General features: G+C 39.8%; 1 protein-coding gene across 10 annotated transcripts in view; it reads left to right on the top strand.

Moving 5' to 3' along the window:
• Positions 1 to 17,876, top strand: part of Trappc8 (trafficking protein particle complex subunit 8) — a 76,540-nt gene that overhangs the window by 11,274 nt on the left and 47,390 nt on the right. For 4 of the 10 annotated variants that reach the window (XM_063277260.1, XM_063277259.1, XM_006254462.5 and 1 more), the window contains exons 2-6: positions 1,299 to 1,493; positions 10,484 to 10,573; positions 11,032 to 11,206; positions 13,807 to 13,960; positions 16,004 to 16,040. In XM_063277260.1, coding sequence (XP_063133330.1) covers positions 1,299 to 1,493; positions 10,484 to 10,573; positions 11,032 to 11,206; positions 13,807 to 13,960; positions 16,004 to 16,040 — 651 coding nt within the window. The other 6 variants (XM_063277258.1, NM_001106160.1, XM_063277263.1 and 3 more) reach the window with 3 other exon arrangements.

The following is a 17,876-nucleotide window of genomic DNA, read 5'->3' as shown; positions in this document are numbered from 1 at the left end:
ATTCTCTTTTCCTTTCTCTTTTTCCTCTTCCTTTTCCCTTTTGGTGTCATAATTATATAGTTGGGAAGTTTTTTTTGGTTTTTTTTTTTTTTTTTTTTTTTTTGGTTTTTTTTTTTTTTCGGAGCTGGGGACCGAACCCAGGGCCTTGCGCTTCCTAGGTAAGCGCTCTACCACTGAGCTAAATCCCCAGCCCTTGTTTTTTTTTTTGTTTGTTTGTTTGTTTTTTTTTTTTACAAGAACAGTTTATTGAATGCACACACCGGAAGAGGACATCAGATCCTATTACAGATGGTTGTGAGCCACCATGTGGTTGCTGGGATTTGAACTCAGGACCTCTGGAAGAACAGTCAGTGCTCTTAATCACTGAGCCATTTCTCCAGCCCCTGGGAAGTTTTAATTATTGAGGGAGGTCTATATATTTAAATGAGGAAACTATCAGATCAATACAGGGAATACAACAAATACATTTCCATTATTCAACTAGAAAATGTAAAACTTGTCATCTTTCTAAATCTTTGCGTGTGCAAATATGTGTGTTCATGGTGTGTGTGTATGTGTTTGTGTTTGCAGGGCAGGGGAAAATCTGGGTATCTGTCGTTGTCTTTCACCTTGTGTGAACTAGGTTCTCCTTGTTCACCCCTGCATGTGCCATGCTGGTGGCTTGTGAGTATCCCAGTATTTATTCTCTTGTTTCCACCACCATGTCTCTGGTGTCTCATACCTGTTACTCAAGCACTAAAGCAGCTCAGGCCAGAGGCATGCCTGGCTATAAGTTCAAAGCCAGCCCAGATTACAAAATGAGAAAAATATTCACAACATATGCTATTTTGATATTTTATTGTTTTTATTTTTATTTTTTTGTTGAAACATTGCCTCATTTTGGACAACTCTAAATGTAGGGGAAACAGGACCTATAGGGAAATCATGACCAGTAGTATTGTGTGAGAGGTAAGTCCCCCCTCCCCCCCACCCCCTTTGAGACAGCCTCATGTAGCCCAGGCTGGCCCCGAACTCCTGGTCCTCCTACTTCTACCTTTCAAGTGCTGGGATTAGAGGTATGTGCCACTATGGCTGGCTAAAGAGGAAGGCAGTTTATGATTAATAGGTATTTCTTTTGGTTTGTAAGGGAAAATGTAACCAGTTATATTTTGGAAGAATATTCTTTTTCTTCTTTTTTTTTTATTTGATTTGAGTTTCTTTTGTGTTTGAAAACAGTTAAACCAATTTTGGTTTAGGATGCATTTTACCAAGTTAATTTAAATTTTCTTTCTCTCTCTCTCTCTTTTTTTAAAAAAAAGTTCACATGAGAGATCCTAATAATCAACTGCATATAATTAAAAATTTGAAGATAGCAGTAAGCAACATTGTCACCCAGCCACCTCAGCCGGGAGCCATTGGGAAGCTTTTGAATGATGTTGTTTCTGGCAGCCAGCCTGCAGAAGGATTAGTCGCTAATGTGATTACAGCAGGAGATTATGACCTTAATATCAGTGGTAAGTAATAAGTGTTACTATTTTTTAAGTGAAAATTTCTTTTGTTAGGAGAATAAATTTCTTTGTCTTAGAAACTTTTCAACCATGTACTTCAGTGTTTACACAGTGTTAGAGCTGGGCCTACAGAGCAGTTCTGAAAGACTCTCCCAGGAACTTCTGTTTTATTCTAGCACCCGTGTAAGTAGCCTAGGGTAATCAATGTTCCATGATAAAACTAATACCAGATCACAGGAGTTTGATTTTTGTATGACTTGATTATTAAATGAAAAACATGATAAACTTTTAATCTTGCTTGGAATTAAGTGGAAATGTTTATAAAATAGATGTAAATACATAGTTTAGATATCTTACACTGGTTTAGATAATTTAGTAAATGTTTTCATGATAAGACTTATAAAATATTATATTAATATATAGAATGAGTTAATCTTTGATGTGATTCTCTTTCAGTGTCCAAAAGTCTTTACTTATTAAAAATACATGAGGAGAATTCTTAAAAGGAATATTAAAAAGTATGTCATCTAATTACAATCTCTCAGCAGCTTAAAAACTGCCTAAAAAGCAGCCTAATTTTTTTAAGTTGATATAATTTATATTTTGACACTTTTATACTTACTAGTTATATAGTAGATCTTCCTGTGCCAATGAGATGGCTCAGCTAGTAACATGTTTGCCATGCAAGCCAGATAGCTGGAGTGTATACCCCAGAACTAACTCGTGGGAATATGGAAGAGAAGTGCCTTTACAAAGTTGTCCTCTGACCTCTAGGTCATAGGCACTGGGACACACATGCAACCCCGCATGTATTATTATTTATTATTTATTATTTATTATTATTATTATTATTATTATTATTTCATTGTTATTAATAATACAATAATATAACTATTACTATTCAGAACTTGCTGCCGTATGCAGAGAATAGGTTGTAAGTCAGCATGGTATTTATGCCCAGAACTGTCTGTAGAATTACTGTGTTTCAGTTTGCCGTATTTTTCTTTACCATCAGTTTTAATTGCAGCAATATAGATCAGTCCGATTATTTTGTTTTATCTTTTTTTTATTTTATAGTTCTGGGACTTATCCCAGGGCCTTAAACATGCTAGTAGTCATTGAGCCCACCACTGAGCTATACCAGTCAAAACACCAATCAAAAGAGTTTGAATTTTTAGATGCAGGGTTAATCAGTTTCTGGCACAATGTATTTTAATGAGATGCAAAAATTTGAATATTTACTTGAGAAATGGTAGAAATTGAGGGGCTTTTTGTTGTTGTTAGTGTTGTATGAAAGGCAGAGAGTCAGATGCTACTATCTTAAGCTTTTATACTATAAACCTGAGTTAATTGGGTAATTGAGGTAGGCCACTGACTGTTGATGAAGCTTTGCTTCATCTCCGAAAACATGAACTTGACAAGATTAATTCTTCCTTCCTCTATCCCCTTCCTTGTTTGCTCTTTCTCTGTCTGCTCTCCTCACCCCCTCTCTCTCCTTCTCTTCGTCTTTCTTCCATCCCCTTATGTGATCTCCCCTTCTCTGCCTGCCCCCATTGGTTTTTGTTGTTGTTGTTGTTGTTTTGTTTGGGTTTTTTGTTTGTTTGGTTTTTTTTTTTTTTTTTGGAGACACAGTCTCACTGTGTAGCCCTAGGTGGGTATGAAGAGAAACCATGACCAAGGCAACTTATGATTATGAAGGCAGACATTTGATTATAATGTTAGAGATTTAGTCCATGTCATGTCAGGAAGCATGGTAGCATCTAGGCAGACCTGGTGCTGGGGAAGGAGATGATAGTTCTGCGCTTTGATCAGAAGGCAGCTAAAAGGAAGCTCTCTTCTGCAATGAGTGAAGCCTGAGCATAGAAGGAGACCTCCAGAGCCCACCCCACAGTGACACAGTTCCTCCAACAAGGCCACACCTCCTAACAGTGCCACTCCCTATGGGCCAAGCATATTCAAACCACCACAATGTCCTATAACTCACACAATTCACCTGCCTCATCTTCCTGAGCCTCGGAATTAAAGGTATGCACCTGTCTTAGCTAGGGTTTCCATTGCTATGAAGAGACACCATGACCAAGGCAACTCTTATAAAGGACAACATTTAGTCAGGGCTGGCTTACAGATTTAGAGGTTTAGTCCATTATCATCATGGCAGGAACTGTGACAGTCTCCAGGTAGACATGGTGCTGGGGAAGGAGCTGAGAATTATACATCTTGTTCTGAAGGCAGATAGAAGACTGTTGTCCTCAGGCAACTAGGAGGAAACCCTCAAAGCCCATCCCCACAGTGACACATTTTCTCTAACAAGGTCACATCTACTCCAACAAGGCCACACCTAATAGTGTCATTTCATGGGCCAAGCATATTCAGACCATCACATTACCATCACACTCAGTCCATTCTTGAGGAAAGGCCTCAAGATTTCTGTGTAGCCGGTGGTGCCTTTGAACTCCCTTGACCCTCCTGCTTCTGCCTTTCAAGTGCTAGAAATTCAGGTGAGAACAACCACTTCTAGATTCTGTGAATCTATATTAACATGGTGTTTCTTCCTTTCTCTCCTTCACTCTCTCCTTTTCTCTCCCTTCCTCCCTCTCTCCTTTCCTCTCTTGAGACCATGTCTTTCTATGTAGCCCTGGCTAGCCTGGAACTTGTGTCAGTCCTCTTGCCTCTTGACAGGGCAATACTGCTAAAGTGTACTGGCTGGTTGTGTGCCAACTTGACACAAGCTAGAGTTATCACTGAGAAAGGAGCCTCCCTTGAGGAAATGCCTCCACGGGATCTAGTAGTAAGGCATTTTTCTCAATTAGTGATTAAGGGCGGGAGGGCCCATTATGGGTTGTGCCATCCCTGGGCTGATAGGGTTCTATAAGAAAGCAAGCTGAACAAGCCAGGGGAAGGAAACCAGTATCCCTCCATGGCCTCTGCATCAGCTCCCGCTTCCTGACCTGCATGAGTTCTGGTCCTGACTTCTTTTGGTGATGCACAGCAATGTGGAAGTGTAAGCTGAGTAAACCTTTTCCACCTCAACTTGCTCTTGGTCATGATGTTTTATGCAGGAATAGAAACCCTAAGGCAAATTGGTACCAGCATAGTGGAGTATTCCTGTGACAACCTGACCATGTTTGGGGAAGGACTGTGGAAGGACTTTGGAACTTTGAGCTAGAAGAGCCATTGGGATGTTAAGAGTTTTGTGGGATGTTCTGTAGGAGCTCGGAAGATAATGTTGAGAACAGTGCAGAAGATGGAGGTCTGGCTTGTGAGATTTCAGAGGGAAGATTAAAGACTTATTAGGGATGTTACTGTTTTGATTGTGAGGATTTTGTGGTTTTTGGTTAGCTGGGGCTGAAGAATCAGCTGTGATTAACAAGAAACCAGAACTACTAAAGCAAACCTTTGAGTTACTGGGACTATTGATGCTGGTCAGGTGGAGCTAAGAATTTAGTGGTGACTAAGAAGAGACCAGCCTCACTGAGGTGAAATCTGGGAAGTGTTTTGTGAGAGCACAAAGAGGCTGTGCTCCAGAGATAGCCAAGGTTGTACCTTGTGCTGTGGCTGGACTTGGTAATGTGTAAGAGTCACCCAGGTGGTACTGGTTGTGAAGGCATGAAGGGGTCATGAAGAGCAGCTGAGGCTGGGCACTGTGAGAGGCCATGGAAGGCCATTGGTGAAGGTGCAGCCTCAGTTGCAGTTGATGCTCCAGAACTGAAGGAGTTGTGCAAAGGAGCGGAGGCTTGGCACCATAAAGAGAGCCTGTGAGCAGCTATTGGTCAAGCCTAGCTGCAGTGGAAGATGGTAGTGTTTTGGAGATGCAAGTACTGTGAGATGACCACCAAGAACAGCAGCAGCAGTGGAGTACAGGCAGCTAGAGCCTAGAAGACAAGGTGTGCGCTACAAAGGGCAGAGCTGGAGAAGTGACCCAAGCCCTTGGAGAAGCCCAGAAGATCGTGAGTGGATCCCAGACATTGGATGGTTTGAGTTTTGATTTCATTTTTGATTGTGACTGTGCCCTGATATTTTTCCCTCTTGAGGGAAGAAAGTATTTTAGTGGAGGCTACAGTTAAGAGCCTTTGAATTATAAAAACACTTTGAATTTTAAAAGAGATTGGATATTTTTTTTTTCCCGGAGCTGGGGACCGAACCCAGGGCCTTGCGTGTGCTAGGCAAGCGCTCTACCGCTGAGCTAAATCCCCAACCCCGAGATTGGATATTTTAAAGGAATTGAAATTTTAATATGTAAGAATTTGTAAAGACTGTGGGATTCTTAAAGTTATTTAGATCTTGGGGATGAATAAGAAAGTAAGGGTTGGGCTGGAGAGATGGCTCAGTGGTTAAGAGCTGACTGTTCTTCCAAAGGTCTTGAGTTCAATTTCCAGCAGCCACATGGTGGCTCACAACCATCTGTAATGGGGTCCAGTGCCCTCTTCTGGTGCGTCTGAAAACAGCAACAGTGTACTAACATACATTAAATAAATAAATCTTTAGAAGACAAAAAAAGAAAATGTATTAAAAAAAAAGAAAGTAAGGGTTGAGGCTTAATAGTGATATGTTTTTGTGTCAAGTTGACAAGGGGTCAATTGTACTGGCTAGTTTTGTGTGTCAACTTGACAGAAGCTGGAGTTTTATCACAGAGAATGGGGCCTCCCTTGAGGAAATGACTCCATGAGATCCAGCTGTGAGGCATTTTCTTAATTAGTGATCAAGGTGGGGCAGGGTGGGGGTGGCCCTTGTGAGTGGTGCCATTCCTGAGCTGGTAGTCTTGGGTTCTACAAGAAAGCAAGCTGAGCAAGCCAGGGGAAGCAAGTCAGTAAGTAACATCCCTCTGTGGCCTCTGCATCAGCTCCCGGTTCCTGACCTGCTTGAGTTCTGGTGATGAACAGCAAAGTGGAAGTGTAAGCTGAATAAACTTTTTCCTCCCCCAGCTTGCTTTTTGGTCATGATGTTTTGTGCAGGAATAGAAACCCTGACTAAGACATAAGGTTAACGTTTGGTTTTCAAGTTTATTGATTTTCTGGTATATACTTTGCATTGCTACGTAGAGATGTATAAGGTACTCCTTATAAGCTTATAATCTAGGTAAGGACCATCCTTAATCAGCAATCATAATACATTCTGGTTTATAATTTGTTAGCCACAGTGTAAGAATATTGTCTGGTAGGGGTTGGGGATTTAGCTCAGTGGTAGAGCGCTTGCCTAGCAAGTGCAAGGCCCTGGGTTCGGTCCTCAGCTCCGAAAAAAAAAAAAAAAAAGAATATTGTCTAGTGACTTTCCAAAGTGTGTGTGTGTGTGTGTGTGTGTGTGTGTGTGTGTGTGTGTGTGTGTGTAGACGGTTTCTTCTCTGTAGTGTAGGCTGCACTAGAACTCATTGGCCCTGGATCGCCTCCAACTCAGGGCTGGATTTCCTGCGTGGTTCTGGAGTATAAAGATTATAGGCAGGTAACCATCTTTCTTCATGAAAAACATACTGTCCCTTTCTTACTGAGGCAGAGTATGCTGGGTAAAGAGATACTGCTTTCAAACTCCCTTGGTAGCTGAAGATGACCATGAGTCCTCGTCAAATACAGGTATTTCTTGTGATGGGTCTCCTTTTCCAGATTGCTGTCATGTTACTCCTTAGCTGTGGCCCAGTGCTCTCTTTTCCAGTACTTGTCATATTTGTACCAGTCAGTATATCTAATTTCTCTGATGAGAACGTGGTCTTCTGGTGTCTTTAAACTTTCACCTTTTCATCATCTATTTTCTGTGTTTTTGATTTATAATATTCCTAAATTTATACATTCCCATGGAATAGTCTGGTTTGAACTGTATTTTATTCTGATAAAAACTTGAGTGAAAAATTTGTTAACCTGTCTGAAGGATGAAAACACATTTCTGCCTTGCTTTACACACCTGTGCTTAATGTCCAGCATCTGCTTCCACTCTGCCAGGAAGTATGTCAGAGTGTGTACTTTGCTGTTTTCTTTTTTATTCAATTTAAATAAAAGTTTATATAGTTTTATAAATACCTGTGTTTATAAAGTTCCAAAGTCAAATCATGAAACACAGTTGGTGTTGTAGCTCAGCAGTAGAGTACCTGTCTGTGGTGCACGAAATTCTGAACTTGATCATTTGTACCACATAAACCGTGTGTAGTGGCCATACCTGCAGCCCAGCACTTGGGAGGTGGAGGCAAATGGGTCAGAAATGTATTAGTTTAATTTCTGTTGGCTATGGTTAAACACCCTGGCAAAAGAAACTTAGGAGAGAAAGGGTTTACTCTGGGGAAGAAATGTCAGTCATGGCCAACTAGTCATGTTACTTTGGCAGTCTCAAAGTAGAATGAGAATAGGAAATGTGGCCAGGCTAGAAAACCCCAAAGCCTAATGATATATTTTCTCCACCAAGATTCTACCGCCTAAAGATTCCATAGCCTTTCTAAACTGCCATCAGCTGGGTACCAAATATTCAAATATTTGCATTTAGGGGGGGACATTTTCAAACCACAGCAAGGACTTAAGGTTACCTTGGCTTTATAGTGAGTTCAAGTCAGCTTAGACTAGCTGAAACCCCTATTTCAGACACAAACAAAAGACAAGACCAATAATATATAAATATATATATATCTCCACCCTCTTCCTCTCCCCCTCTCCTTTACCCCTCTCCCTCTTTCCTTTCTTTCCCAAGAGGTAATTGATTTGGCTTTTTTTCTTGGAGAGCTTGGGATCAAGCCCAGGGCCTCATGCATTCTAGCAATGTCTTACCACAGAACTTTATCCAAAGCCCTCCTGTTAAGTTTATGTTTTCATTGTCTTTAAAAATATAAGCAAAATTTCTTGTGAAATGAACTATTTTTGTGAGATACTTTGTTACTTAGTTTTCGATAACTCTTTTCTTGGTATTGATAATAAATTAAAAACACATGAGTTTTTTGTTTTTTTTAAATTTATTTATTTATTTTATGTGTGTGTAAGTACATTGCTGCTGTCTTCAGACACACCAGAAGAGGGCATCAGATCCCGTTACAGATGGTTGTGAGCCACCATGTGGTTGTGGGAATTGAACTCAGGACCTCTGGAAGAGCAGTTAAGGGCTCTTAATCATTGAGCCATCTCCCAGCCCAACACATGAGTTTTTAAGTTGGAGATTATTTGATTTGGAAAGAAGAATTTTTTGTGGTTTGTGAGAAAATTAGTTTTTTTTTTTTAAGATTTATTTATTATGTGTGAGTGCACTGTAGCTGTCTTCAGACACATCAGAAGGACATCAGATCTCATTACAGATGATGGCGAGCCCTTGGAATCAATGCTCTTAACTGCTGAGCCACCTCTCCAGCTGGGAAGTTAGTTTCATATTGTGACAAATGCATATAGTTGTGTCATTCATTCTCCATTTCCATGAAGATTGTAATATTTTTGGGAAATGTTATAACATCATCCTCCTAACCAAACTGCATGTAAGAGCGTTTCTTGTAGAAAACTGTCGTAGTTAATTTCTTCCCCCTTTGTGACCTGGTCTCTCTGTGTTGTGCTGTGTAGACTAGGCTGACCCTGAACTCAGAGATCTGTCTGCCTCTGCCTCCTCAGGCTGGCATTAAAGGTGTGCATCACAATACCTGGCTGCAGTAAAAACGTTTATTTCTTTGGTTGTAGTGACACAAATGGTAGTCTATACAGGTAATCAAAGGTCAGACAGGGATACATAGGGAAATGCTATCTGAAAAACCAAACAAATAACAAAAGCTTATTTGGTACCAGACGAGATACGGTATTCGGTCAGCATGTATAGTTTTTCTTCCACCTTCTAGGCCTTTATACCTGGTGCTCAGCACACACCTTGCAAGTGCTTGGATTACAGGATGTCTGTGCCACTCTGCATGCCTAAGAGGCTTCACCATGTACCCTTTCCTTTAGCTTTCTATTTCTTTCACTCAGCTGTTTGAGACCTGATCTCACTTTATAGCCCAGGCCGATGTCAGGTTTGTTATCCTTCTGTTTCAGACTCTTTGAGTGCTGTGATTAGAGGCACGAACCACTGTGCCTAAGTTTAAGTATGTTAAAAAAAAAAGATGTAAAGTTAATTGCTAACGAGTTGACTTGATTATAAAGTAATTATATTCTTGAAAGTCTCTTTACAAAGGCTTTAATGGGTCAGTGAGATGGCTCAGAGTAAAGGTGCTTGTTGCTGCAAACCTGACCACTTGAGTTCAGTTCCCAGAACCCATGGTATAAGCAGAGAACCAACCTGAAAGTTGTCCTCTGACCTCCACATGAGTGCATACACATATATACATACATACTCCTCCCTACCACATACACACTCATTCACACACTCACACAGTACTGATAAGATGTAAAATTTTGAAAGACTTGGTGTAGTCATACTCAGTTGTCAAGCTATAGAATTTCTTACCATGTTGACATTTTCAGTCAGATGATCTTTTGTGTGTGTGGAGCTGTTTTGCTCTGTGCACTGTAAGATGTCTTTGAGTTTCTGACCATTTTTAGCACCAGTAGTCATGTCTTCTCTGTTGTGACAACCAAAAATATCTTCCAATATTGTCCAGTTTTTCCTGAGGGGTGAAATCAGTCTCATTGGAGAGCCAGCATCAAGTGTGATCTCCTATGAACAGAGTCTGTTTGATCATAAGATGACTGCTTCAGGGACCTAAGGTTTATTCTTGTTATTTTGGTCTGCTAAGTCCGTGGCTCTGAGATGCTACACAGGCTCAGGAGTGACACTTTCACTCTGTAAACCTGAGTAGTCCCACTTATAGATATATTTGCATGAATAGCTCAAAACACATATGTTATAATATGCTATATATATAAATAGGTGAATGATTTGATATATTTATATATCATTCTGTATCTACAAATAAGAAATTTTTCTGTTTGCCTTGATATCAAATGTATCTTGAAGCACAGGTAACAATACTTGTTTACTACTAGAAATTATTATCTTTCTTTTATAAACTGATTCTGCTGAAGACTAACCATTTTGCATGTTGTTAATTTTAGCTACTACTCCATGGTTTGAGTCTTACAGAGAGACCTTTCTGCAGTCCATGCCAGCATCAGATCATGAGTTTCTGAATCACTATTTAGCATGTATCCTTTAAGTCATCTGAAAGCCAGGAGTTGTTAATCGTACAAAGACAAAATTCTTGAGAAGTTATAAAGAATGGAGAATTTTTTTTTGTTGGTAATGATATTATGTTCAAAATTTACTTTTTTGGATTTTCTGATCTGGGTACTTGAGGTATGTATGTGAATGCATTGTATGTGTGGTGTATGCTCATGTAGGCAAGCAGATGTATTTGCATGTGCACACGGAGGTCAGAGGAAGAGGTCCTTCCTTAGATGTTGTTCAGGCTGGCCTGGAACTCACAGTACAGTGCAGACACAGCCTTGAACTTACAACTCTCTTGTCTCAGCCTCCTGAGTATCTGGGATTAACAGGCTTGTGCCATGGGGCCTGGCCAGATGATCTCTCCTAAAATTTATATTAATAAAGTAGTGTTTATCATTGAGAGGTGTGATAATTTCCCTGACATTGTGGTTATAAGGTATGCTGGTGGCATCATCTGCTGAAGCAGAACCCATGGAACAGTTTTCAAAGTTGTCACAGGAACAGCATCGAATTCAGCACAACAGTGATTATTCCTACCCTAAGTGGTTTATCCCAAATACACTTAAATATTACGTGCTTTTGCATGATGTGACTTCAGGAGATGAACAGAGGTAAGTGTTTCGTTTAAAATTTTGTTTTTAAAGAGAATCACATCTGTGTGTGTGTGTGTGTGTGTGTGTGTGTGTGCGCGCGCGTACGCGCGCTCACTCACATGCATATTTATATTTGTATGTGTCATGGCACACATGTGGAGGTCAGAGGATGTCCTTTAGGAGGTGGTTCTTTTCCACCATGGGGCCTGGTGGTTGACCTTAGGTTGTTGGTGTCGAGTGCCTTTACTTACTGAGCTGTCTGCTCTTCCCTAAAACGAATTCTTGTAATAACAACATAAAAATGATCTTATGTTTATGCTTTAGAGTTTACTTTGGCATTTGTTTCAAGGTGCAGGTCCAGTTAACCTTGTTTCATACTATCCTTAATATCTGATTACCACTTGGGACTAGTAACTTAGAGTTCTTACTTTTTAACCTAAGTGTTCACTGGGAGAGATTGGAGATGATGTAGGTAGTTGAGACTGAACCTGTCTCTACTGTATCCTAAGCAGTCTGCCTGTGAGCACTAACTCCGTCCCTAATTAATTTTCTATAAACTCAGAACAGATATTTCTTGTGGACTATTCATTTTTAGGATTAAAAAGACATGTCTAAAATCCATTAGTATATGCATGTGAGCTGGTTATTAAAATTACTTTGATTCTGTTGAACAGGGTTTATCCTCCTGTATTGAATGGTCCTAAAAGAATGTTCAGTTGACAGTAGAGAATTAAGCCAAGGAATCTTAATTTTAATTTTTATACGATTTTGCTTACTGTGCGTGTGTGTACATCACATCATGCATGTAAGGTCAGGCGACACTGAAAGGGACCAGTTCTCCTACCATGTGGGCTGAGGGAATAGAACCCTCAGGTCTTCAGGCTTGACACAGCCTGCATATCTATAAGCCATCTGAATAGCCTAGGTCCTAGGATTTTAGCAGTTATTAATAAAGTGAGCAGGAATTTGACTTCAGGGTGTATATACATAAACATATTTCTGCATTTATTTATATATATTGTTTTATAACTTTTATTAACAGCCTTAATAAGATGTTATATGATTTTGTTGTTTGCTAGGGTTATTTGTATAATGTTACCATTTGCCCATTGAGTAAGTCTTCATATTTTCTAGATGTCCCTCTCCTTTCAAGATAGCCAATTAACTGAAAATAGCTATGTAACTAGATTTGGGGCTAGACATGTATGTAGCTCAGTGGTTGGTCATAACCTTTTCTTGAGGCCCCGGGTTCAATATCCAGGCTTGAAAGAATTAAAAAATTACAAATAAACAAGCAGATTAGACTCAAGAGAATTTCATTTCTCAGTTTTACTCTTTGCTTCTTAGGCTGTCACATTTCAATTGTTTTCCACCAAGAGCCTTACCCCCACTACCACGCTGCCCCCCATCTCTCTTTCTTCATATTTTATGTAGCTGAGTTCAAACTTGGTATGTAACTGAAGATGTGTGTGTGTGTGTGTGTGTGTGTGTGTGTGTGTGTTTCAAAAAAATGGAAAAAAGTATTTTTTAAATCTGAAAAGTAGCTCAAGGCTTCAGCTACTCTAACTTTTTCAAGAATAAAAGTGAGTCTGTGTAAGGAGGGCTTTATCTGCTTTGGTATAGTTCTCTTCCCTGTCCTATAAAAACTTTTTGATGTTACAATTTTGTTTATTAATAAATAGTTTTAAAAGATATTTTTGTTATGCTTTCTGAAGATGAGTTCCACAGTGACAGAAAGCAGCTGATGTGTATGTTTGAAGTAGCTCTTTGGAAACAGGCAGCTCCACTGTAGCATGAGGAGAGCTGCTGTAAGGAACTCATTTGCTTTCTGTATCCCCCAAACTAATAGAATTAGAATTGCCTGTGCAACAGATATGACTGTCTCGAAGGTAGGTTTAATTAGCCTGAGATTTTGTTTACATTTTTATATTCTCTAAATTTTCTGTTTTGCCTTTTTTGGGGGTATTCCTGGATTATTTGAAACATCTGTTGTGAGAGCTGGAGTCATGCTCAGGGTTAGGAGCGCTGCCACCCTTGCAGATGACTCAGAGTCATGTCTCAGCACCTCACCTACATGGCACTCGCACTGACAACAGGTCAGCCCCAGAGATCTCATACCTTCTTCTAGCCTCCTTGGACTCCTGTATGCAGGTAGTGCATAGTAGATCTGTGCACACGCGTGCGCGCGCGCGCACACACACACACACACACACACACACACACACACACACACACGCTTAAGAAACCTAAAAATAAAATCTACTGTCTGGACTTACCGGGTGTTGCAGTGGTTAAAGGTTCTTGCTGCTAAGGCTGCTGACCTGAGTTCAGTCTCCACAACCCATGTGGTAGAAGGAGAAAACCAACTCCTGAGCATTGTCCTCTAACAGTCACACATGCAGTGCTATGTGAGCATTGTCCTCTGACAGTCACACATGCAGTGCTATGTGAGCATTGTCCTCTGACAGTCACACATGCAGTGCTATGTGCCCGTGACCTCCCCACATAAATAAAAATATGAAAGTAATATAAAGACAAGTAAAAAATTTAAGGTCTGCTAAGTTCTGTCTGAAGTTTGTCTAAGGTTATTACAAAGTTTTTTTTCCTTGTTTCTTTAGAGCTGAATCAATTTATGAAGAAATGAAACAGAAATATGGAACTCAGGGTTGCTATTTACTTAAAATTAATTCTCGAGCACCAAATCGAGCATCAGATGAGCAGATACCAGATCCTTGGAGTCAGTATCTCCAGAAAAATAGTATTCAAAACCAGGTACATCTAAAAACTGAACCAAACCACAAAAATTGTATTTAAGTTAATTTCAAAAAGATAGTACTATAGATTTTTCTTTTTTGAGGGGTAGGTGGAGACAAGGTCTTTATACCTGACTGACCTGGAATTCATTATGTAGATTAAAGTGGCCTCAAACTCAAAATTATCCATCTGTCTCTGCCTGTTGAGTGCTAGGATCAAAGGTGTGTGCCACTAGGCCATGAAGTTGCTCTGCAGCCCAGACTGTCTATTCCTAGCTCTTAATCATCCTGCTCAGCCTTCCAAGTGTTGACATGCACTAGCATGGGTCCGAACATAGTGGGATATCAACACGAAAACAAGCATAGCCAAGACAGACAAGAGGGGAGAAAGATGACTTACAGGCAACAGGCAAGGCGATTCGGGAAGTCATTTTCAGAGCAGTGCCCTCCTTGATTAGAGGAAGCATGAGGATTTCATTTGGGGTCCATTCTTAACCTTTCTCTGTTGTATTTCTGCACAAGCATGCTCAGCTTAAGTTCATAATTTAAAGAAACGATAGATGGATGTATTGTTGGACATGCTCAGTTCAGAGTCATGGAGCACACGTGAAAGGAAGGGTACAGTGTCCTTGGTCATGCCCAGCTTGCACCTTAGTTTTTGCTGGAAATAAAGGGAAGGGTGCTTTGAAAGCACAATCACACGAGAGCCTTACCTTAAAGGTACCTGCCTTGCTTAGTGACTAACAAGTTAACTAATATGACTTATTTTGATCCATCAGTATGGGCTCTTACATAAAATGGTTCATTTTGAAAAGTGAATTACATATGTATCATTTACTTTCTCTTGCCGCTGGTTATTTGATTGTTGAAGTGGAGAGTTGTAAAGTTTATTTTTCTCACAAAGTTAAGTAACAGTGCGCTACTTGGCAGAGTCGATGGCAATCCTTCTATCTATTTGGTTAGTAGCGATTTGACTTTTTTAGCTTGGCAGTGGTGGTGCACACTTTTAATCCTGCCACTCAGGAGGCAGAGGCAGGTGGATCTCTGAGTTTGAGGTCAGCCTGCTCCACAGAGAGAGTGTCAAGACAGCCTAATCTACAGAGGAAAACCGTGTCTTGAAAATAGAAACAACAAAATTTGACTTTTTTGTTTAAAAGGAAGATTTTTTTCAAATGATGGGAAATATTTTTTGTATAGCTACCCTACTTTATTTGCTCTTGATGTGATATTTACAAATCATTTTAAAAGTTTATATGATTATTGATCTAATAGAAATGTTAATTAAAATTTTTTTATTTCCTTATTTTTCTGTCTTGTAGAATTTTTAATTTAGACATAGTGTCTAATGTTTTACTCATTTTTTAAAATATTTACTGATTTCTACTTATAAATGTGAGTTTCTTCAGACATTAGAAACCTTGAACTGTAGCCAAGAGCATTAAGTGCTCTTAAACACTAAGCCATCTCTCCAACCCATTTTGCTCATTTTAATATTGAAATACTGCTGGCTTTCTTTCATATTATGCTGGGGGGAGGGAACCTTTAGACATAAATGAACCCAAATCAAAACAGCTTTTTTTCCCCCTTAATGTTCATGTCATGTTCATGTAGGGTTCAGAGATGGCCTGAGAGTTCAGTGCCTCTGTAGATCTGAGAACTGTGTGGGTGTTTCTCATAGGCCTTCAGTCTGTTCAGAATCCACTCTTGCTCACGTTGTGTTTATTACCTGGGAGATTTTGAAATTGTTCTCCCCTGCCTGACTCTGACAGGCTTTTCTTTGCCATTATCAATTTTAGGATTCATAGGCATATTTATGTGCTTATATAACATCTGCATGAATATTGAGATGCATTTGAAATGGAGGTCATTTAAATGCAGAAGTTTACTGAGTATGAAAGGAATTAAAATACAGCATGACAGACTAGAGGGCCAGAAGACAAAAGTATTACTTTATCAAGTCCATGAAGCCACATTCAGCAGGAGGATCATAGGTATTAGTGTATTTAGCAGTATCTAAACATGATTATTTATATTGCTAACACTTTGCATTTTGTTTTGCTAGGAATCATATGAAGATGGCCCTTGTACTATGACCTCCAGTAAGAATTCTGATAGTAACTTGCTTTCATTGGATGGACTAGATAACGAAGTCAAAGGTCTTGTTATGCTTTCTAAGTTCCCTCTTGGCTGAAAGTATTTACTGTTATTAAAGCACTCTTGTTGGGTGGTGATGACACATGCCTTTAATCCTAGCACTCAGGAGCCAGAGGCAGATCTCTATAAAAATAGAGGTAGGCAGATCTCTGTAAAAACAGGCCAACCTGGTTTAAGGAGCTAGTTTCAAGACAGCTAGGACTACCCAGAGAATCCCTGTCACAAACAAACAAACAAACAAACAAACAAACAAACAAACATCCCTGCATATCCCCAGCCCCTTTTTTTTAAAAACTTAAAAGCAATGTATTGTAAGTTATATGTGTTTATGAATCTGTGAATGGCTGATACTGGAGGAGGACATCCGTATGAGATCACTGAGAGCTAGAGTTACGTGATTGTGAGCTGCCTGATGTGGGTGCTGGGAACTGAACTCAAGTCCTCTGCAAGAGCAGTGCGTGCTCCTACCTACCGAGCCATCTCTCCAGACCCCCACTCTTTCTTTTTAAATTTTAAGACAAGATCTTGACTAAGTTATCAGATTCTGATTTAAATTAGGATTTTCTTGTCTCAGTTTCTCAAGTAGCTACTGCTCTTGCAGAGGACCTGTCTTTGGATTTAAAATTCTTTCTTCACTTTCCAAGTACTAGAAGATAGCCATGTACCAGCACACCTGGCTCAAAAGATAAAGAGGTTTTTCTGATTTTATTCGTCCTTTGAATTCTGGGCTTTGTTATTATGTTATAGTAGTGGGTCCTGAGGGCTAGAGAGAGAGCTCAGTGGTTTCTGCTCTTGTCGAGGACCCTGAGTTAGATCTCAGCATCTGTGCCAGACCACTCACAACTTTGTTAACTCCAGCTCCAGAGGGAACCTAATGCCCTTTTCTAGCCTCCATAGGCTTTATGTACACACAAACACAAAATAAAAATTTTAAAAAATGGTCATTCCTGGTTCAATCAAATTGCTGATACCATGTTAGAAAGAGAATAACAGGCAGCTTTCTCTTTTAGAAAGCCAGGGAAATATGATATACAGCATAATTTCCCAGGTTTATAGGATTTTTAGAACTATGTTCCTCTATTTTAACCTGTAGTTTTGATAATGATAGCTCTAAAATTTGTAATCTTTTAAAGATTTATTTATTATATATAAGTACTCTGTAGCTGTCTTCAGACACACCAGAAGAGGACATCAGATCCCACTACAGATGGTTGTGAGCCACCATGTGATTGCTGGGAATTGAACTCAGGACCTCTGGAAGAGCAGTCAGTGCTCTTAACCACTGAGCCATCTCCAGCCCTGTTTTGTTTTGTTGCTCTTATTGTGTAGCACAGAGTGGCCTGCCTTTGTGTAACTCACTATCTGCCTTTGACCTTGAGATCCATTTGTCTCAGCTTTCCAAGTGTTGGGATTGTTGGCGTGTACTGCCATGTACACTGTGGTGATTTTTTATAGCTCACTTACATGATATTTAGCAACCATCCATTATATAAGACAGCCCATATTTAGGATCCTTTCTGCTTCAGAAACACTCAAGCATCTTAGTTTAATTAAAAACTTTTATTACACATATATGTGTGCCTGTGCATATGGGCTCAGTGTCATATACATGGAGGCCAGTGAACAACTTGTAGTGGGCCAATTCTTCCCTTCACCTGTGGATTCCAGGGCCAGACTCAGCTGTCAGGCAGCTTTTTCTGAGCCATCTCAGCAGTTCAGACCTTTAACTTGGTATGGGAAAATGTTAATGGTATTTCATCTCAGTTCAATACACAGAGAGA

Source organism: Rattus norvegicus, chromosome 18, assembly GCF_036323735.1.
Source record: "Rattus norvegicus strain BN/NHsdMcwi chromosome 18, GRCr8, whole genome shotgun sequence".
Lineage (NCBI taxonomy): Eukaryota > Metazoa > Chordata > Mammalia > Rodentia > Muridae > Rattus > Rattus norvegicus.
This window is presented reverse-complemented; position numbering and strand designations above follow the sequence as displayed.